This window comes from Mustela nigripes, chromosome 3 (assembly GCF_022355385.1).
Source record: "Mustela nigripes isolate SB6536 chromosome 3, MUSNIG.SB6536, whole genome shotgun sequence".
Classification (NCBI taxonomy): domain Eukaryota; kingdom Metazoa; phylum Chordata; class Mammalia; order Carnivora; family Mustelidae; genus Mustela; species Mustela nigripes.
The window spans coordinates 160,584,578-160,607,718 of record NC_081559.1 but is presented as its reverse complement, the minus strand read 5'-3'; the positions used below and the strand labels follow the sequence as shown (position 1 = coordinate 160,607,718).

Here is a 23,141-nt window from a genome sequence, read left to right as displayed (position 1 = left end):
GAAAAAGATTCTTAATGATAACGCCACATACAAATCAAAATACTTTATTTTTTTTAAAGGAAGTGAATGACATTATGGAATATTATAAAGCTGAAGCTTGTTCCCATAGTCTTAGCATAAATGATATTCCTCTTAGTATACTATTTTCTAAAATCTGGAAAAAAGAGAATTTTCTTGAGTTGCCAAAAATCTATAAAATAATATAAAAATTACTTTATGTGTCCTGTATTTCTATTGATCTCTAAATTAATACAGAATGGCAATTTGGCTGTGTAGTAAGAGAATATGATTAGTCTATGGACTAACATCTACTTATAGACTTTACATGAGAAATTATTTGCATTTCGGACATTTTTGTCTATGATAGTAAATTCTGGAGCAGTTCAAAGATGTTAGGTTAGTAGGTAGTGGAATTCCACACCACTAATCTTCCCTCAAAGCAAACTACTCTTGGTTAAAATGTTTTAGAGTTTGAAAAACCTAAACCATTAATTAGACACTGTATTTGATTTTTCATAATAAAAGTACCATTAAAAAAAAAATACTCATCATTCTTTAGAAAGAATTCCTCTCTCCTATGCCCCAAAATATCTGCAGTTTGGTCCTCAACAGCTCTGTGTGTGTGTGTGTGTGTGTGTGTGTGTCTATGTGTCTGTTTGTTTGTGTATCCATTCATTCATTCATTCACTCATGAATCATAAAAGCTCGTTACAAAAGTGTAGTCCCCAGCACTAATCCCACTTTACCTGGGAGCTTGTTAGAAATGTAGAATTTCATTCCCGCCTTCTAGAACTATTAAACCATTTTCATTTTTAATAAAGATTTTATGTGCTTATTAGAGAGAGCGCACAAGCAGGGGGAACAGCAGACAGAGGGAGAAGCAGGCTCCCTCGTGAGCATGAAGCCCAACATGGGACTTGATCCCAGGACTTTGGGATTGTGACCTAAGCTTAGAAGGCAGATGCATAACCAACTGAGCCACCCAGGCATCCCAAACCGTTTGCATTTGAACATGTTCACCAGAGATGCTTCAGATGCACACTTGAGTCTGAGAAGCTCTACTATAAAATAACGATTTCAACCCATTTGTTTAAAAGTTTGAATCTCCAGAAAGATTATCACTCTTATTGAATAAACATAAAATTAAGAATGGCATATATGTAATGTTTAACTTGAAGCACAAGAAACACAAAAGTAGATCTATTTTAAAAAATCACATTTCTACTATTCACATTAAATGCTAGAATTATAAACATGACTTTCCATTCATTCACTGACATTTCTCCTGAAATTCAATTTCTTTTGTTGCCATGAAAATATGGTACACAACTATGGATTTGAAGATCCCATTCTTTAACAAGTCAATCAAATATAAACTAGAAATGAACTTTCTATCCCATGAATGAAAGACTGTGCCTGAAAGCAAAAAAATCTGAAACTAAAAAAGAAAAGAGGGAAACCCAAGTTTCTTTCTCACTTCTCCATGAACTAACCATATGTTCTCACCCAAGTTCACCCATTCTAACACGTTCAGTCTTTTACATGTGAACAACTTTGAAGTCAGGAAGTGCCATGAAATGTATACAATAAGAAAGCACTGTATCATAGTTTAAATAGCAGATTTTTTTTCTTTGTACATAAAATGTTTTTCCTACAATTGATGATGGCTTGGACTCAATGAAATATGGTATTTCACACTTACTAGCCAAGTACTAGGACTCATATTATTCTCAATTTATCCATTACCTCACCCCAAAGCCTTCTTCCAACTTTAATGACTCTCTTAGCCTTCATAATCAGTTTCTTGCTTTCCTTTGAGTCCCTAAAACCATGTCTAGATACCTATAATGATCAGAAATAGTTCTTCATACTTCTGCACCTTTTAAATCCCAGCACTGGAAAGAACAGGACCCCAGTGAAAGGGGCAGTGTAGATGGCTTTAGGCTCTCTTTACTCCATACATACTGACAAGTGGCCTTCTTCAATCTGTCGCTACGGCTCATGAGTGCATTGGTTGGCCGTGACACACACTAAACCAGGTCTATGCAGGGATATTTTCACCCCTCAAAATTCATGCCTTGCATAATATTGCTAGAGATCTCAAGAGAGTTTAACACCATTGTTTTAAATTTTAAATTAAAATGAAGAAACTAATATTCCTTTGATGACTAATATGTTTTGAAGCAATGTAGGTATAAAATAAAACAAATCAAAATGTAGTAATTTTTATTAAATAATTCGTTAAGATCTCACAGAAGTGAGGGAGGGATAATAATAAAAAGAAGAGGAAGAGGAGCATGACATGAAGGACAGAGCAGGAAAAAGAAAGAAGAGGAAAAAGAGAAGAGAGGAAAAATCTATGGTTATGCTAAAATCAATGTAATACAGAAGTGATCTAGGTCTTGGAATCATAAAGACCTAGGTTTGAATGGCTCCACTGCCATTCCTTCACATTGTTAAGTCTTAACTTCCTAATTCATAAAACAGGGATAATTACAGTGCCTCCTCCTTGGGTCTAGATGAGTATGTAAAGTACTTAGTACCTGGGACTGATAAACACTCAGTACATTTTGATAACCATATCTATCTACCTAAAACTGAGTGTTAATCTCTCAAGTGCATTGCTAAGTATTTGAAATAAGTATACTTAACTAATCGAATATATCTATGTATACTATTTTATGTATATATATCATGTATCTCATCCATCCATCCAACCACCCATCTATTTTATTCTTTTTGTTTACAGTAAGGAAACTGAGGCATAGGAGATTAGATCAACTGCCTAAGGTCACACAATTAGTAGAAAAGGTAGAAATAAAGTCTTTGGTCTTTGGCTTACAGTCCATTATTCTTTGGTAACTACTTTTTGTCAGAACTAAGGAAATTTTTTTCTAAAGATTTTATTTATTTATTTGAGAGAGAAAGAGCACAAGCTGGGGAAAGGCCAGAGGGAGAGAGAGCAGCAGACTCCTCACTGAGCAGGGAGCCTGCCTCCGGGCTTGATCCTAGGACCCTGAGATCATGACCTGAGCCAAAGGCAGATGCTTAACCAACTGAGCCACCCAGGCACTCCAGACCAAAGGTAATTTTTAATGCATATTAATATTTGTCTTTTAATCTTTAAAATGGTCAGCCTGAGAAGAATACACTTCTGGAAAATAAACAAACAATTTGTTTTTTGCAAGGAGGTCACAATTTCTAACAGAACATAAGTACATGTTAATATACTCACATGAAGAAAGTGTATACACATTTGAATTATGACTTTCTTACCTGGTCCATTAAGAAAGTCTTTAATTTGTAGTGTTATCAGGGATGGCGGAATACCACTTTTGCTGTCTATTTCTCCAGGCACTGTCTGCAGCCAAACTGTGCAGTAATCAAGGGCTTCAGGCAGAGTCTTCCCAGGATCTGAAGGGAAAAAATTGAAATTGAAATTAAAAATGTCAATCACATCACAAACATCTCATTTTGATCTGAGAACTTAAGCTGACAAACAGGAAGGAAAAATAGTTAAATTCACTTCTGTAACTTCCACTGATTCATCTGTTTGTATATATCCTTGTCACATAAGTACTTGTATGGACAGAGAGAAGCTCTCTCTCTCTACATTGGATTTCCAGAACCAGGCCAAAAAGGAAAAGACATTTCAAATCTTAACTCATATTATCTTTGAATGAAGGTAAAGTTTCTATACTCTGAGCTGCTGCTAATAGTTTTACAGTTGGATTTCTTTCCTCCTTCTTCTTCTTTCTTTCTTTCTTTTTTTTTTAAACAGGATGTTGGAAACAAATTAAAGAAAAAAAGGAAAAGCTTTTCAGCTTAAAAAAAAAAAACACCAAATATATATGTTCAAAGATGCAGTGGATTAGTACTACTTAGGGTCTATTTGATCTGTTTCAGAGTTTTACTGACATTACAATCACTTTTTACTGCTAGGCTTTTGAAGTTAACTTCAGTAGCTTTCCCATAACCTTCTGTAATGATAACGATTGGTCAATCTTTTATTAGTCCCAATTATAACTAAATAGTGACTTTTTTTCTGTTTTGACTTTTTCTGTTACTGTGTATTTTTTTAACTTTTTTTTTTCTGGTTTATATAGTATATTCTTTAAAAAGTATTTTTTAGCTATTGGTGAATGCAAACAGAATTTGCTTTTTACTGCTTGGCAATCCGGTTTTTATTGAAATAGCTCTTTAAATAAAAACGACTGTTATATCTTGGCATATGATGTAGTAGGCTTTTTACAAAAAAACTTCTAAATATTCACAGTTTTTCTTTAGTTTCAAGATTGTTTTATTCTCTGTGTTTTAATAGCCTCTGAATGTCAATTTTACAGGGATGTTCTTGCCACAGAGTCCATCTATTCCATTTTCAGTCGATTTGAAATGTGTTATTAAAGTGTTATTTATTTTAAGTTTTATTGATTGGATTGCTTTCAAGAATAGCATTTACATACAGTGTATTATATTCAACATATGGTTATATAGTATTACTGTCATATGTGAACTGGGCATATAAATTCTGCCTTGGAATTTGTATTTCTTGACCTTATCATGTGATTCTTATGAAATTTGGCACATATGAACCTTTATGTGATTTCAAAGAAAATACTGAAAGCAATTGATCATGACGTTAGATCTATGTGGTAAAGATCAAACACCAAGCTAGTGCATTCTTCTCTTTTTATATGATCAGTGAATTTAAAGCAGTGAGAATATGCATAGTAGATCCATTACATAGTAACACTATACTATTCTCTCTTTCAAATATAATGGTCAAGTATTGTGAAATAATAGCAGTCTATTGCTGGTAGGTTCTATAATCAATCTGTAGGAGCTATGTAACTTGACAGGACCTGAGTGTCTTCTTCTAGGGTCCCACCTGTGTAGCCATCATCAAGAAGCAGTTATTATTAAGTAGATGGTACTGTGCTAGACCTGTATGAGGAGGTTTAATTCTTCACTTTGAAGAGAATAAAATCTAGAGAGAGAACAATGACCTAACAGAGAAACAGACATAAGTGATGTAACTAAATAAATGACATACAGAGAAGAATTAAACTGATGTAGAAATATCTATATGATGTGTAAAAAAGACTGGCAAATAAAACTTAGGATAAACAAAACGAGTTATAGGAATCACATATTCAAACTCAAGTGACAAAAAAGAGGGATTATTATACAGAGCTCATACAGTTGATGTAGATATTAATAGAGAAAAATGGGTAAAGAATAAGTGATTATTAAATGAAGAAATTAATAAAGAAATATCAGATGAAGAAAACAGATGTCATATAAACATTTTCAAGTATAAACATGAGATACTAAATCTTAGTAATAATCAAAGAAAATTTTTTTCAAATAAGTAGAATTTTTCACATATCAGATAGGCCAAGACTAAAAAACTGATAATGCATATGTAGCTCACACACACATGCATACACATGCACACACATATGCATGTGTGCACATACACTGTAGAGTTGCTAATCATAGCAAACAGTAGAAAACCTAGACATTAATCAAAGGATTGATGCCTAAATAAACAATAGTAATCCATCAAATTGTTTAGAAGAATCAAGAAAATCTATATATACTGACATAGTAAGAGCCATTTTATATTGTTAATAGTAAAAAACGAAGTGGGTTAAGCATCTTTTCATTGACTGGCCGTTTGATTCTTCTACAAAATATTTACCCACTCTTTTTTTTTTTTTATTAGTTAATGAGTGTTAATGTTTGTCACATGTAGAAAGTATTTCCTCTTGGTATGGTAGCTGTCCTTAAAATAAATTCTGATGTTTTTTGCAAGCATACTTTATAGATGTGAACAAAAATCTATTAACTTTTATTTAATGGATTTATCCCTAGGTGATCACATATTTTCCTATAGTTTCTTAAAACATTTTTAACATTTTGTTTTTGCCTTTAGCTGTTTAGTATTTCTAGAGAGCACTGTTTTTATGAAAAATGGGGAAAAAATGCTCAGCCTGACAATCAACCATAAGCATGTTAAAGCAAGAGGTTTTAAAATTCGTCAGCTTAGCATAAATTAAAAATACTGATAATATCTTGCATGGGGGAGAAAGAGGAGAAATGGATCTTCCTATGTATGGTTGATAAGAGTGTAAATACTGTATTTCTACACAAGTAGGGGAGAGGTTGAAAATGAGTGTCTACCCAAATCCTAAATATCCATGCCCTTGTAATGAGAAAGGCCACACAAAGGACTCTACCTTAAAGAAATACATCTACCTGCATACATATATATGTACATATTGGGGGATGATCATCTTTAGGACAATCCTAAGCATATAATGATATATGGACCTACATTCACAGCTGAAGAGGAAAACAGGAAGATGCACCAAGCATCTTAAAAAAAAAAAAAAAAAAAAACAAAAGAAGAGGAGAGAAAAAAAAAGAAAAAAAGACAAAAAAATTAAAAAAAAAAAAAAAAAAAACTGAAGTGAAGAGGAGAGAAAAAAAGCATGTCAAAGGATATTTTGATGTTCTATGTTCATCAAGGTATAGAGGGTGGAAGCACAATATTCTGATACTGTGGATGAGGGTTTTCTAAGTAGGGAAGATAGGTTTTGTGCAGGTTGCTTCTCTTTTCATAGAAGTTACAGAGCCTGGCCATCTGGCACCCAGCCTTGGAGTCTGCACTGGGGCAATTACAGGGGGATATGACTTAATGGAGATGGAATAAACAAACTGGCAATAGTAGGAAGCAGAATAGGAATTTGGAATTTAAAAAAATGTGAAAGTCTAGGAAATCCATGCAAAGTGCCAAACTTTCAAAGACTGTTTTCCCCCCAAATTACTGGTTTAATGATATTGTTGGTTTAATATGGCTACACAACTGATTTGAAAGTACAGATGTATTTATAGAGCTGACAGAAAAGAATAACTAAAATGAGGAATATTCAGGAAAATACAGGTTGCATGGTTGATGAATACTGATGTATGACAGGACAGTGGCTACTCTCCCAGTTTTACTGGGAGATGCCTCTAGTCACAGCAGTTAGATGAAGCGGCAGTAGTAGCAGAAAGGTCTGTCAGAATCCCACAGAAATAGCTCAAGTCTGGAAGTCACTATTTAGTCCCTTATGTTCTACTGGCTAGATGATGAGGGGCATGACTTTTAGACTTCTGTAATGTCTTCAATTTAACTTCTCCTTAATTCCATCATCAGGTCTCAAAAATGAGATTCATATTACACATTCCTCAGGGTCAATGTAGCTGGGAAAGTACCAGATAAGCTAAGATTAGAGGAGCCTGTGAATATAATATAAATAGAATGACAGATAGGGATGATTACTTCATACTGGAAGCTCCTTCAGACTTTTGATAGTTTTCTTCTCTGTACTGAGCAAACATCTATTTATTTGAGCACAGGAAGCTCTCGGGCAGAGTAAACTCCTGCTGATGTCGATGAGCACATTTATGCTGTTGTCCCTAAACCTAAGAAACAGGAGATAGTGGTATCTTTTTCTTTTTTTAATAAAGATTTTATTTATTTATTTCACAGAGGTCACAAGTAGGCAGAGAGGCAGGCAGAGAAAGAGAGAGAGAGAGAGAGGAAGCAGACTCCCTGCAGAGCAGAGAGCCCGATGTGGGGCTCGATCCCAGGACCCTGGGATCATGACCTGAGCTGAAGGTGGAGGCTTTAACCCACTGGGCCACCCAGGTGCCCCAGATAGTGGCATTAGGAGTTGTAGAGTGGGGTAAATGGGTCAGAACAAATGACAAATTGCTCATAGCCATAAATTTTGTTCAAAATCAATGGGAATTCGCTTCAACAAGACAATCGTATTGACAAAATTATACTATTTGGTTTCCTTCTGGGTTGACCCGGCCTTCAAAAGAAAATACTTCTTCATATCAAGTCACAAAGAACACCCAAAGAGAAGATTCAGGAAGTCTCCAGTCCATTCACAGATGGATCAAGATATTATTAGCTTACACAGAGACTTACTTCAGATTGTATTCTCTGTATTTGTAGATTACTTGCTCTTCTTCACAAACCTTCATGTCACTTAACTGCTTGGGAGGTCCTCTTCTGAATCTGATAAAAGTGGTCTTTGTACTGCTGCTCATTATTATTATTATTTTTTAAACCTTAGCAAATATTCACAAAGTATGTTTTTGTCTAATATTTGAATTATATAAAATATAACATGATTCAGCATGACCAACTCTTACTTTCTTTGCAATCTTCTACTTAACAAAAAGTTTGTTTCCCAAGCTCTCATAGAACAGCTGCATGCTACAGACTTTGTAAGCTTTATTCTACTACTTTATTCTACTTTGCTTTGTTACACTGTGTGGCAGGAGTTTTTTGTTTTCTGGGTTTTTTTTTTTCTCCCCATAACTAAGCTGCATTTTTACTAAGGTCCCAATGAGAAGACATTTCCCAGATGTCAGTGATAATTTCCTCATTTAAAGATTGACTTAACACTGAATGAAGTCCAGCTACTTTTATACCAGATACTTCTAAGTGTTAGCCATTGCAGAGACAATGTTTTCATTTCTTTCGCCATGTGAATAATGAACTTCGAATTTTTTTAAAAACCCCATGCCATAAGAATTTATTTGAAAGCTAAGTCTCTCTTTTATTTTCTTCATCATTCTCTCCCTCTTCCACAACATTTACTTTTATCAGTCTTGGGTTTACAGAACAGTTGATAATCTGTGCCTCTTTCTGCTCTCCCTTGGCCACTTTTGTGCTCAAGAACATCTCCATAAGTAGGCTGATTAAGGAAGGCAGAAAGTAGTTAGCCCAGTGGTGATTTCCCTGGCAGTTCCAGGCAAAGATTTTGTTGTGCAAGATGCAATTAACTATAGTTGCAATAATGCTTTTGCCCCTTTGATTCAACTGTCTCGGGATACCTTTTTCCTTTACATTTTTGCAGAAAATGAATGCTAACGCAAATACAGAGCAAAGTCAAGGACACAAAATTTTCCTTTGATGGAAAGTTCTCATAAACTTATGTTTCTGGAAAAAAAATGTTATTAATTGAAATTTGGGGGATGTGTACTGAAAAATAAACATTTGATTGTCTTTTGGCATCCCTCATTTTAACCATGTTTTCTCCAGTAAGTAAATAGTTTGCCATCTCCCTCTGAGTATTAGCTTCTTGCCATATTCATCTAATTAATCTGATCCTGTTGCTGCTGGCAGTCCTGGGTAACAAAATCCTGCTCAATATTAGTAACAACTTTTGAAATTACATCATGCTTTAATTTCTAATCCTATTGATGCTAATGTTACCATCCCTAAATCATTATGATTAAAATTAATGTGTTCCCTAAGCTACTGTTGCAGATTTAAATTTCAGCAACTTTTTGCTCCAATGCCATATTGCACTGTTTTCTGACAGTACAATTCCTCGGAAGCATAAAACGCTTGTATGATGTAGCACTGCAAATAGCCTCAAGATTTAGTTCTGTCTTCATTTCGTTAGTTCCACAGAGTCCAAAAGGATCTACTGTCTGTTTTTTAAAAGAAAGAAGACTAGATTTTATTCACTTTTTGCAAAGTCTCCAATGACCGGTTATGGTTGCAAGCAGGCTGCAGTCTGCCATAGTGAATGAGCCCAGGCCAAAGGCACATGGATAGCTGCTCAGGGAGACTGGTTCTCTTTGGCCTGAGGTAGGCTGGTTTGTTATGTTTATGAAATAACATTTAAGTGACTTCTGATGAACTCTTGAGGGACAAACAGCAGATGAAAGGATACTGTCATAGGGAAGAGGTTTAGGAAATAGATTGCCATTTGACCTAGGATTTACTGAACATGGACAGTCCTACTTTCATTGAGCTTTTTCACAATTTTTTTCCATAGAAGAGTTTACATCAGTTTATAAAACAGTAGAAAATTCAGGGTAATGAAAATAACGTGAACTTTGGAGGCATACAGATCTGGGTTTAAGTCCTGACTCCTTAAAGTGGGTAAATTTAATTTTAACCTCACAGAGTCTCAGTTTCTTAGTTTCCAAAAATGGGGATAATGGGCTGTGAGTTGTTGAGAATATTATATCAGATAAGATGTGTAACATGGTTTGTGTGGGACACATCATGGTAAGACTTCAATGAACAGTCACTATTTTGTTTCTAAAACACAACCTTTAAAGAAAAGAGGAGTACGTGTATGCAGTGTCTTTCAAAGTCTACTCTTCCCAGTTTTTGTTTTTGCTCTACAATTTTGAAAAATCTTTTTTTTTCACTGATCTGAAGAGGAATATAACAGATAAAAAATAAAACACTGTCTATTAGTGGAAATTATATCCAATTTCAATCTTAAAAAACAGAGTAAGCTTATTTATATTTAATTCCTAAAATAATAACTACTTAGGTTTAAACTACTAGTCAATGTAGTTCACTTCTCTATTAAATACTCCTGGCTGAGGAGAACTTATTGACCTAAACATTTCCCTGCACTTGGGTTCTGGTAATTATCAAAATTATAGTCTTACATTCTTTTCCATCCCTTAGAAATATCTGGCCTATGTATGAATCAAGGAAGTAAATCATCTGTAAGCCAAAACAGACTCCTTTCCATTTTTTAAACCAGGAGTTCGAGACTCCTTTTAGTAAGGTATCTGGGTATATCAAGTTTTATACAAAGAAAAGATTGGAATGACACTTTAAAATCATTTTCGGTGTTCAAAAACATGGTCAGTGCATCAGAATTTCAATTTCATACAGCTTTCTTTTGTTAAAGAGGATCAAGCAGAGTTAACAGCTTGTCAGAGGGGAAAGGGAAAAAGTACCTATAAGAGAAGCAGGTTAGTAGGTGACGTCTTAGAGAGATTCCCTATTCTCCCATCCTCTCTCCAAGTTCACTGAGAAGATGCTCCTAGATGGTCTTTTACCTTAATCCTTTTGTGCAAAGTCAAGAATACACAAAGGTGTTTCTTAAAAGAACTTGAATAAAATTTCAAGAAAAGCATCTACAGATGTATTTACCTCTACCTATGAAATTGATATTGTTAAAGCTCCAAAGGGTCCTCTTCTAGAAGCCACTAGTGTGCTTGGTTTGCCTGTACTCAGAGGCTGGAAGTGTCTCTCCCTACAGTGAGAGGTCATAATCAGAACAGACACCTTTTGACCACCATCTATAAAAAAAAAAGGCAAAGCTACATACAGGCTTACTGAGTTTCTCATATTTTCTATATTTATTTCATGATCCTTAGTTTAAATGGCTATCTTTTTCTTTTCCTTTTTTTAAAAATTGTAGCTACAGAAGCAAATGTAGTCCATAAAATCCTCAGAATGCCTGAAAATTAAATTGTGAAGGAACCCAGATCCTTAAAACACAGTCAAGATTCAATGTCAGAACAACAAAATCAATCAAGAAACCAGTTCTAAATTGCTGCGGAAGCGAGGTAAGTGCCACCATCTTTTTGCTGATACCCAGGCATTTGGCCTATGCTCTGTACCATGTGTCTCATAAGATGTGAAGGGAAGGGAAAGAGGAAGTTTCCTAGTTTGAAATCCCAAGCCTGGAGCCTAGGAGAAGAGGAAGAGGAAGGATTAAAGTGTCTGCTTTACATGTGTGTGATCATCAGTGCCCATTGGCTCTTACTTTTAGAAACAAGTCTTCCATATCTTGCTATGAGGAACTACATATATTTGATGATGCTGACCAGCAGATAATATGTGAAATATCATTTCAATGAAGTCCTTTCAATTTATTTTCTATGCTGTTTTGTGGTATTCTTGATTTCTTTCCTATTTGGCTGTTTTCATGTTAAATTCTAATATGGGTTTCAGATGTTTTACAGTACATTTGATTATATATATATATATTTTTTTCAACTTAATCCTAATAGCCTTTTGTCTGTTCTGAGCAAAGTCTGAGTTCTGTAGCATTGAAAGTTAATTCAGTGGCTTTAAATAATTCCTCCTATTTCTCATTCATTTTAAGTAAATGCTGATGATTGGGATGGATGCCAAAAGGGCCAGGATAGTAGTTTTCTCCTGCTCAAAAAGTGAGGTCTAGTAAGCTCTTCCTTCAACTCCTAATAACTACAGAAGTCCCCACTTGCAGTTGAATAATATTTCATAGTTCTAAGGTATTTCATAAATATCTCATTTGGAGCTAAGATTAAACCATGAAACTACAAAGACCAGGTATTATTAAACCCATTTTAGATATAAGGAAACTAAGACACCAAGAACTTTACTTATTTGCATCAAAGAATCTTGGTATTAGAGCCAAAACTAAAAGTCAAAATTTCTGATTTCCATTCCAATATCCTTTGCCATATGTTAATTCCCTCTGCTCGCTGGGGTCAACTTCTTATGTAACAGTCTCCCCACAACTCTCCTTGAGTGATCCACTAGAGTTTCTCTCACTTATGAGACCTACTTACTTGCTGATTTCTGTCAAAGTAGTAATTTCATTTCATATTACTGGCCAGCAAGAAATGTTCCCAGCAGCTAAATTTTCAGATAAATGTTCAAGTTGTGATCATTATGACATTAAAGTCACAGGTTAATTCGAAGCCTTTCCAGAGACATTAGCAAAACCTTTAATTCTAAAGAGACATGTAATTCAATCCTTCTCTTAAAGTCACAATAACTAAATGAAATCAAGATATGATTTATGAGGTGTAAGAAGGCAGTTTATGATTTTCCAACTGTTGGTTTACTCAGATGTCTTCAGCACATTTTTTGCAGACCTATTCATGAAAGGATAAAGAAGCCAATTACTGTGACTGAAAATTTCAAAACTACACAATAGCCATAAATTGCACTAAAATGATGTGAAATTTTTGGGGGGGGGGGGTTAATTACAACCACTATTTTAAACTCAGCTTAAAGATGTTAAGAATGATGATAAAAGCAACAATGGCAATATTAACATTCCTGGAGCCCTGTGCTACACACTTAGCTAAGTGCTCCATCCATACATACATATCACTTAATTCTCACATCAGTTCTAGAAGGTTGCTACCACTGTTCTCCGCCTGTTCTCGGTAAGTGTTAACCACCTATTCTAAATAACTTGTCTGAGGTCACATGGTTGTTAAGAAAAGCCAGGCTGGGATTAGAACTCAGGACTGACTGACTCCAAATCTTGAGCTCTATTCCGTGTTTGCCTCTTAATTAGATATGAAGTCATATATGTAATGTTTATAAGACTTTAAAATGTGGAAAGTATCCCATACTATAGATAAAATGTTGTGGATATTTTTGTCATACCCAGAAATATATGATTACCTGATCTTTCAGTATAAATTCTAATCAAGTTTAATTTCTGTATTTTAGTCTACCCAATGTTTGAAAAATTACAGGAAGGTAAGGAAGCTGCAGGATGGCTGAAGCAACTGTCTTCAAATCGGTTTGTTCCTGTTACCTAATGAGTAATAAGCTACCGGACTAACTGACCATGTGCTGAGGAAGTGTGGGGGTTAGTTAAATTCCCTCAGAATGGTTCAAATCCTTCATAACTGACCAGATGGCACAGTCATTTCTCCAGAAATAAACAAAAAGCCCCAAACAAACAAGAAGAGAAATGACTTTTTAAGTCTGCCCTGGGCTGCATAGTCAAGATATGAGGCAATTTCAAATCTGGACTACATTACCTTAAAATAAAATAAATACCAAATTTTAAATATTTATAAACACAACTAATAAGATTATGTTAAAAACAACTACATACATCTTTACTTAAATGAGAACTGCCAATATTACAGCTGCTGCATATAGAGGTGCTGGCAGAAGATCTCATTTCTGTTAGAGGTTGCTCCAGGTAAGGACATGGGAAAGCCCACTGTCACATTATTTTCACATTTTAAAAAGAAACTTGTTGACTCACAGATGTATTATCTACTGGGACTAGATGGAAGATCATGCACAGGATATTAACAGTCATAAAAGAAACTCAAGTTGATAATTTAGGCTTGAGATAATCTGTCATTTTTAAAATTATATGTACACTTACAGGTATAAACAAACCACCATATATACACTTATAGGTAAAGCTGGCATAATGTAAGATCACTAAATTATGAGGATTGGGATTATACTTTATTAATCTTTCCAAAAAAATTTTTTTAAAGATTTTATTTATTTATTTGACAGACAGAGATCACAAGTAGGCAGAGAAGCAGGCACAGATAGAGAGGGAAGCAGGCTCCCTGCTGAGCAGAGAGCCCAATTTGGGGCTCAATCCCATGGCCCTGAGATCATGACCTGAGCTGAAGGCAGAGGATTTAACCCACTGAGCCACCCAGGCGCCCCTAATCTTTCAAAACTGTAAGTAAATGTCATCACTTCTGTTTCACTTCAGGTTTCTTAAAAAAAAAAAAAAAAAAAGGTGTAGGGATAGGTACAAATATAGATTTCATTTAGCATCTGTTCTGGGTAGGCTCTCATAGAATTCAGGTTTTTCAACAGGTATGTGCATAAATGGCATATATAATAATACACACACACACACACACGTACGTATCAGTCACATGAGCTGAGAAGACAGACTGACAATGAATTTCACAGCACTTCTAACTTCTAACTTGATTTTATAATATATGAAAGGATATCCCTCAGGACCACAGAGAAATAACACAATTACCACCCTCTGAGTATCTGAACATGTTCTTTGCTTGATGGTGACATGGGCAGAATCAAGCTAATGCTGACAATTCCCTGGAAGCAGTTTATTCATTACAATATATTAATTGATCTGTGCTCACAGATGTAAAGATATTGAAGTGTCACTTTTGGAGGAAATCATATACTAAGTTTCTCAGAAAACCATGTCTTGGCAAATAGTCTACAAAACAGTTTTATTATTTTACAATTGCGGGACTTCTGGTGCCAGCCAGAATCATAATAAGCTCACTGCAACCTAACTCTCATGCTGCTTACAATCAAAAACTTGAGAAAAAATACAAAAAATAAATGCCTGAGGACTGGGAAAAAGTAAACAACAATAATGCAGATTGAGGAGGGCAGTCAAACTTGCAGATGTGACCCCTATAGTGATGGGTTTCCTGCTTTGTTTTGTTTTTCTTCTTTTCTCTACTTTGAGAGGGAGTCTTAGGTTGTGGTGTGCAGTGATGGCAAGAACAGCTAAAGTCCTTGCGTCTGGGAAACAAGGCTCCTGTGGTTTCAAGGGCATAGGAAAACCCACTGCCTTTTATATTTCTTTTTTTTTTTTTTTAAAGATTTTATTTATCTATTTGACAGAGAGAGAGAGAGAGAGAGATCACAAGTAGGCAGAGAGGCAGACAGAAAGAGGGGGAAGCAGGCTCCCTGCTGAACAGAGAGCCTGATGCAGGGCTGGATCCAGGACCCCAAGATCATGACCTGAGCTGAAGGCAGAGGCTTAACCCACTGAGCCACCCAGGCACCCCTGCCTTTTATATTTCTTTCTCTTTCCTGGTTTTGCCCCAAGGGTGGGCACAGTGAGTCTGGGCAGGGGGGAGGTTGGGGGCAGCTAATGTAATGGCTGGGCCATGGTGGCAATGACACAGCATTTAAGATTCTAGCAGGTGTTATAACTATGCTTCAGGAGGTAAGGTAAATATGCTTGAATGAATGGAAATACATAAGTTCTTAGAAGAGAAAGAGAAACTACAGAAAGGAACAAATTAAAATTTTAGAACTGGAATATTCAATAGAAATTATTTAATATGAAGAACAGAGAAGAAGAAATAAAGTAGGAAAAAAGAAAAAGAAAAAAGAATGGAGTCTCAGGGACCTGTGGAATAATTCTAAAATTTTAAATGTTGGTGTCCTCAAAAGAAGAGGAGAAAGATTGGTGCAGAAAAATATTTAAAGAAATAATAGTTAAGATGTTTCTGAATTTGGTTTTAAAAAGCATAGTTATAGAGTTAAGGAGCTCAGAGAACCTCAAAAAGGATAAATTCAAAGAAATCAAGCCTAGATGCATTATAATCAACCCATAGTAATCTAAATATAAAGAAAAAAAATCTTGAAAGCAGCTAGAGAAAATCAATACATTACATATGTGGAAACAATGATTGTGATTATTATGGATTTCTCATCAGAAGCCACAGAGGAAAGAAGACAGTGGAGCAGTATCTTATAAAGACTCCACTAAAAAGACTATTAGAAGTAACAAATAAAGTCAGGAAAGTTGCAGGATAAAAAATTAATATACAAAAATATGTATGTATTGTGTTTCTATACACTAATAATGAAAGTAGCAGAAAGAGGAATCAAGGAAACAAACTCATTTACAATTGCATCAAAAAGAATAAAGTATTCCAAGGATGTAAAAGAACTGTACACTGCAAATGATTAGACACTGATGAAACAAATTAATGATGATGCAAATAAATGGAAAGATATTCCATGTGCATAGACTAGAAGAATTAGTATTATCAAAATGTCCATACCACCAAAGCAATCTATAAATCAGAGCAGTTACTAACAAAATTCTAATGACATCTTTCATTAGATGAAACTAGAACAAATAATCCCAGAATTTGTATGGAACCACAAAAGACCATGAATAGCCAAAGCAATCCTGAGAAAGAAGAACAAAGCCAGAAGTATCAGGCTCCCTGATTTCAAACTATACTACAAAAATATTGTAATCAAAACAGTAGCAGTGGGGGGGGGGGCTCCTGGGTGGCTTAGTGGGTTGAGCCTCTGCCTTTGGCTCAGTTCATGATCCCAGGGTCCTGGGATAGAGCCCTGCGTCGGGCTCTCTGCTCAGTGGGGAGCCTGCTTCCCTCCCCCACCCGCTCTGCCCCTCTTTCTACTTGTGATGTCAAATAAATCAATCAAATCTTAAAAAAAAAACCAAACAAACAGTAGGGCACTGGCATAAAAACAGATACATAGATTGGGCTTAGAACAGAAAGCCCAGGGGCGCCTGGGTGGCTCAGTTGGTTGAGCAACTGCCTTCGGCTCACGTCACGGTCCTGGAGTCCCGGGATCGAGTCCCGCATCGGGCTCCCAGCTCCATGGGGAGTCTGCTTCTTCCTCTGACCTTCTCGCCTCTCATGTTCTCTCTCACTGTCTCTCTCTCAAATAAATAAATAAAATCTTTAAAAAAAAAAAAAAAGAATAGAAAGCCCAGAAATAAACCCATGCATATATGTTCAACAAAGGAGTTAAGAATATACAATGGGGAAAGGATGGTCTCTCCAATAAATGGTATTGGAAAAATTAGACAGCTACATGCAAAAAGAATGAAACTAGACCACTATCTTACACCATATATAAAAATCAACTAAAAGTGAATTAAAGACTTTAAATATAAGAACTCAAACCATAAAATTCCTAGAAGAAAACCTAGACAGCAAGCTCCTTGATATCAGCCTTAGTGATGTCTTTTAGATATGACTCGAGACCAAGGAAGCAAAAGCAAAAATAAACAAAGGACTATATCAAACTAGAAAGCTATTGCACAGTAAAGGAAATCACTGACAAACTGAAAAGACAACCTACTGAATGAGAGAAGACATTTAAGTCATACATCCAATAGGGGGTTAATATCCAATTACATAAAAACTTGTATAATTTAACAAAAAAGTAAACAATCTGATTAAGATATGAGCAGAGGATCTGAAGAGACATTTTTCCTAAAAAGACATACAGATGGCCAACAGCCATATAAAAAGATGCTCAACCTCACTAATCATGAGGGAAATGCAAATCAAAACCACAATGAGGTATCACCTCACACCTGTGGGAAAGGTTATTCCCTAAAACACAAGAAATAACAACTGTTGGTGAGGATATGGAGAAAAGGGAACACTTGTATACTGTTAGTGGGAATGTGAATTAGTGCAGCCACTACAGAAACCAGAATGAAAGTTCCTCAAAAAGTTAGAGCTACCACGTGTATACAACACACACACACACTCTCTCTCTCTCTCTGAAATACTACTCAGCCATTAAAATGAAAGAAATCTTGCTACTTGTGACATATGAATGGACCTCGAGGGTGTTATGCTAATTGAAATAGGTCAAACAGAGAAAAATACCATATAATGTCACTTAACATATGGGATTGAAACAAAACAAAACAAAACCCAGACTCGTAGATACAGAAAACAGTTGGGCAGTCACCAGAAGGGAGGCCTTCATGGGTGCAGGAAATTAAGAAGTACAAACCTCCAGTTATAAAATAAGTTAAGTCTTGGGGATAAAATATACAGCATAGGGAAAACAGTCAACAACATTATACTAACTCTATAAGGTGACAGATGTTAACTGGACTTACTGTGGTGACCATTTCATACTGTATACAAATGTTGGCTCACTAGGTTGTATACCTCAAAGTAATATAATATTGTACTGTATCTCAATAAATAAAAAAGAGTATAAGTACTGCAGAAAGATATAATACGTCACCTCTTTCATTTTTAACTTATAAACTTTTTCCAGACCTTTCTTAGAAAGTTAGCTTCATCAGACCAGACTCAGGAATCCAACAGATCTTGTTTTGAATTTTAGCTCTGTTTATTCCTAGGTCTATAATCTTGGACATGTTATTTCACTTCTGCAAACTTCAGTTTCCTTTTCTCTAAGACGGGATTATATATAACATTTCCCATAGAGCTGTTAAAAGGATTAAATGAGATAATGCATTGAAGAAGTTAGTACAACGTCTGGCACAGAACGAGTACTCAGTAAGTGCTCATTGCTTCTTCAGTTTTTTTCACTGTTCTATTTTAATTAGTTACTTTCTGATGAATGTCTCCAAATCTTGAAATTCATTTTTCACTAGCCAATAGGATTCAACAGTACATTAAAAGGATTATTCACCACGACCAAGTGGGATTTATTCCAGGGCTGCAAGGTTGGTTCAACATCCGCAAATCAGTCAATGTGATACAACACATCAATAAAAGAAAGAACAAGAACCATATGATACTCTCAATAGATGCTGAAAAAGCATTTGACAAAGTACAACATCCCTTCCTGATCAAAACTCTTCAAAGTGTAGGGATAGAGGGCACATACCTCAATATCATCAAAGCCATCTATGAAAAAACCACCGCAAATATCATTCTCAATGGAGAAAAACTGAAAGCTTTTCCGCTAAGGTCAGGAACACGGTAGGGATGTCCATTATCACCACTGCTATTCAACATCGTACTAGAGGTCCTAGCCTCAGCAATCAGACAACAAAAGGAAATTAAAGGCATCCAAATCGGCAAAGAAGAAGTCAAATTATCACTCTTCGCAGATGATATGATACTATATGTGGAAAACCCAAAAGACTCCACTCCAAAACTGCTAGAACTTATACAGGAATTCAGTAAAGTGTCAGGATATAAAATCAATGCACAGAAATCAGTTGCATTTCTCTACACCAACAGCAAGACAGAAGAAAGAGATATTAAGGAGTCAATCCCATTTACAATTGCATCCAAAACCATAAGATACCTAGGAATAAACCTAACCAAAGAGACACAGAATCTATACTCAGAAAACTATAAAGTACTCATGAAAGAAATTGAGGAAGACACAAAGAAATGGAAAAATGTTCCATGCTCCTGGATTGGAAGAATAAATATTGTGAAAATGTCTATGCTACCTAAAGCAATCTACACATTTAATGCAATTCCTATCAAAGTACCATCCATCTTTTTCAAAGAAATGGAACAAATAATGCTAAAATTTATATGGAACCAGAAAAGACCTCGAATAGCCAAAGGGCTATTGAAAAAGAAAGCCAACGTTGGTGGCATCACAATTCCGGACTTCAGGCTCTATTACAAAGCTGTCATCATCAAGACAGCATGGTACTGGCACAAAAACAGACACATAGATCAATGGAACAGAATAGAGAGCCCAGAAATAGACCCTCAAATCTATGGTCAACTAATCTTCGACAAAGCAGGAAAGAATGTCCAATGGAAAAAAGACAGCCTTTTCAATAAATGGTGCTGGGAAAATTGGACAGCCACATGCAGAAAAATGAAATTGGACCATTCCCTTACACCACACACAAAAATAGACTCAAAATGGATGAAGGACCTCAATGTACGAAAGGAATCCATCAAAATCCTTGAGGAGAACACGGGCAGCAACCTCTTCGACCTCTGCCGCAGCAACATCTTCCTAGGAACAACGCAAAAGGCAAGGGAAGCAAGGGAAAAAATGAACTACTGGGATTTCATCAAGATCAAAAGCTTTTGCACAGCAAAGGAAACAGTTAACAAAATCAAAAGACAACTGACAGAATGGGAGAAGATATTTGCAAACGACATATCAGATAAAGGACTAGTGTCCAGAATCTATAAAGAACTTAGCAAACTCAACACCCAAAGAACAAATAATCCAATCAAGAAATGGGCAGAGGACATGAACAGACATTTCTGCAAAGAAGACATCCAGATGGCCAACAGACACATGAAAAAGTGCTCCATATCACTCGGCATCAGGGAAATACAAATCAAAACCACAATGAGATATCACCTCACACCAGTCAGAATGGCTAAAATCAACAAGTCAGGAAATGACAGATGCTGGCGAGGATGCGGAGAAAGGGGAACCCTCCTACACTGTTGGTGGGAATGCAAGCTGGTGCAGCCACTCTGGAAAACAGCATGGAGGTTCCTCAAAATGTTGAAAATAGAACTGCCCTATGACCCAGCAATTGCACTATTGGGTATTTACCCTAAAGATACAAATGTAGTGATCCAAAGGGACACATGCACCCGAATGTTTATAGCAGCAATGTCCACAATAGCCAAACTATGGAAAGAACCTAGATGTCCATCAACAGATGAATGGATCAAGAAGATGTGGTATATATACACAATGGAATACTATGCAGCCATCAAAAGAAATGAAATCTTGCCATTTGCAACAACATGGATGGAACTAGAGCGTATCATGCTTAGCGAAATAAGTCAAGCAGAGAAAGACAACTATCATATGATCTCCCTGATATGAGGAAGTGGTGATACAACATGGAGGCTTAAGTGGGTAGAAGAAGAATAAATGAAACAAGATGGGATTGGGAGGGAGACAAACCATAAGTGACTCTTAATCTCACAAAACAAACTTAGGGTTGCCGGGGGGAGGGGGTTTGGGAGAAGGGGGTGGGATTATGGACATTGGGGAGGGTATGTGATTTGGTGAGTGCTGTGAAGTGTGTAAACCTGGTGATTCACAGACCTGTACCCCTGGGGATAAAAATATATGTTTATAAAAAATTAAAAATTAAAAAAAAAAGAAATTCATTTTTCAGAAATGTGATCATTTATACTGATAACTCTTTTTGGATAATGTACATGTCCAAGTAGACACATTTTGTGTAGAGAAAGGCACCCACAAGGATATTATGCAAAGCATGCTCCTGGGAAGGTATGGGAGTCTTTTTCCTCCCACATGGAACCCCCTGTAGTCAACTGGCTCATAACCTTCACTCTAAGCTTCATCTACTGAAACTGGGTTCCATGTTGGCCCATATACAAGCATTTTAAAACTTTTTTAAAATATATTTTTTATTTTTTTAAATTAATTTTTTATAAACATATATTTTTATCCCCAGGGGTACGGGTCTGTGAATCGCCAAGTTTACACACTTCACAGCACTCACCAAAGCACATACCCTCCCCAATTATTTTTTATTTTTTTTTTAAAGATTTTATTTTAAAGTAATCTCTACAACACCCAACATGGTGTAGAGATCTCCCAACTCTGAGATCAAGAGTTGCATGTCCCACCGACTGAGCCAGCCAGGCACCCCCCCAAAGGATTTTTTTAAAACAAAAAGTACTATAATATTTCAGCCTAAGAACTAATTATAATTCAACTGCACATCTTTGATATGAGTCCTGATAGTTCTGTTGAACTCAGTTATTAGTATCTCTTAGTAGAGGTCAGTGAAGCGACCCACCTACAAGCAACGACAGCTTAAAGAATTTCAGGAGGGCCCTGGAATTCAGATTTATTTTCCCATTCCTGCACCTAGTTTTGGCCAATGCTGAGCAGACCCCCCAAACAGGGATCAGGTACACAGGCATGTGTTCCTGAATCATATAAAACATCAACCTCAGCACCATGTCCATCTTCGGTGCCCCTGAAGTCCCCACTGCATTGTAGGCACTCAGTAAACGAGGACTTGTCTGAGGAAAGGAGGCGGTCAGTGCCTGCTGGTAAACGTTTAACAACTGGCTCTCAGAGCAGGAGAGTTGACTGATGGCATTTGCCAACATATGTGGCAGAAATATTCTCACCGTAGCCGATTTAAACTACCAGTGGTTTAACAACTGTCTTTCAAAGTTCCTAAAAATTTTACAGTTGGCCCTTGCAAGCCAGTTTGAGCTAGTTCCAGCACATCAATGGAGAGAGGGCGAGCAGGCCGTCTAGGAGGTAACCCTAGGATATGCTCTTCCTTAGAAACAGCCTAGTTTCTCTTTTCTGAAGTAGAGGACCCGTACGATGATTCAGCAAAAGCCAAAGGCCCCTTTGACCTTATTTCCTTGGGCTGAAATGAAATCCTGATCCCCACACCTGTCACCTTCTCTCCAGGAGCCTGCCGTGTAAAATGGTTCTCCTTAATGCCAAAAACGAACCAGCTTGACTTGTTGGACAGATTCTCCAAATGCCTCACTGCTGGCTTCCATCTGCTAGATGGGACCACCTGATAGCAATAAAATGCCTGATTTATACCTGAGCTTGCTAGGACCTTCTTCCAATACTGAATCTTAGATGGCCCAACTACCTTTTCCAGTTTCCCTGCCGAATCTCTAATTCTACATTAACTCAGGGAAAAGGTCTCTATACCCTGTTTGACCCTATTTCCACTGGCCCTTGCTGTTTAATAGCCAACACGTTTTAAATCTGAACTCCTGATCATTTTCTTAGTCTTAAAAGACAACAAGCTTCTGAAGTTCAATATAATTATTATAATATAGGATTCTCTCTGGTTATAAGAGAGGTATGGATGGAGAAACAAGAGCCAGTTGGCCAATACCACAAATAAATGTGTTTGCTATACATGTAATAAACATCTTTAAACCATCTTACCTTACTAATAAACCTTCTCAAATACATTTACTATAACGCGGTTAGAGCAAGCTGATTAGATTAAAAGAATACCAAAACAATAAACTTCCATTTTCTAAGGTGTTTTTTTTTTCAACCTGAACAGCTGCATTAATATGAAAAAAGCATACCTACG

General features: G+C 36.2%; 1 protein-coding gene across 3 annotated transcripts in view; it reads right to left on the bottom strand.

The window, feature by feature from the left end:
- Positions 1-23,141, bottom strand: part of VPS13B (vacuolar protein sorting 13 homolog B) — a 756,179-nt gene that overhangs the window by 190,790 nt on the left and 542,248 nt on the right. For all 3 annotated transcript variants that reach the window (XM_059394925.1, XM_059394927.1, XM_059394926.1), the window contains one exon: positions 3,277-3,414. In XM_059394925.1, coding sequence (XP_059250908.1) covers positions 3,277-3,414 — 138 coding nt within the window. The remainder of the gene's footprint in view (positions 1-3,276; positions 3,415-23,141) is intronic.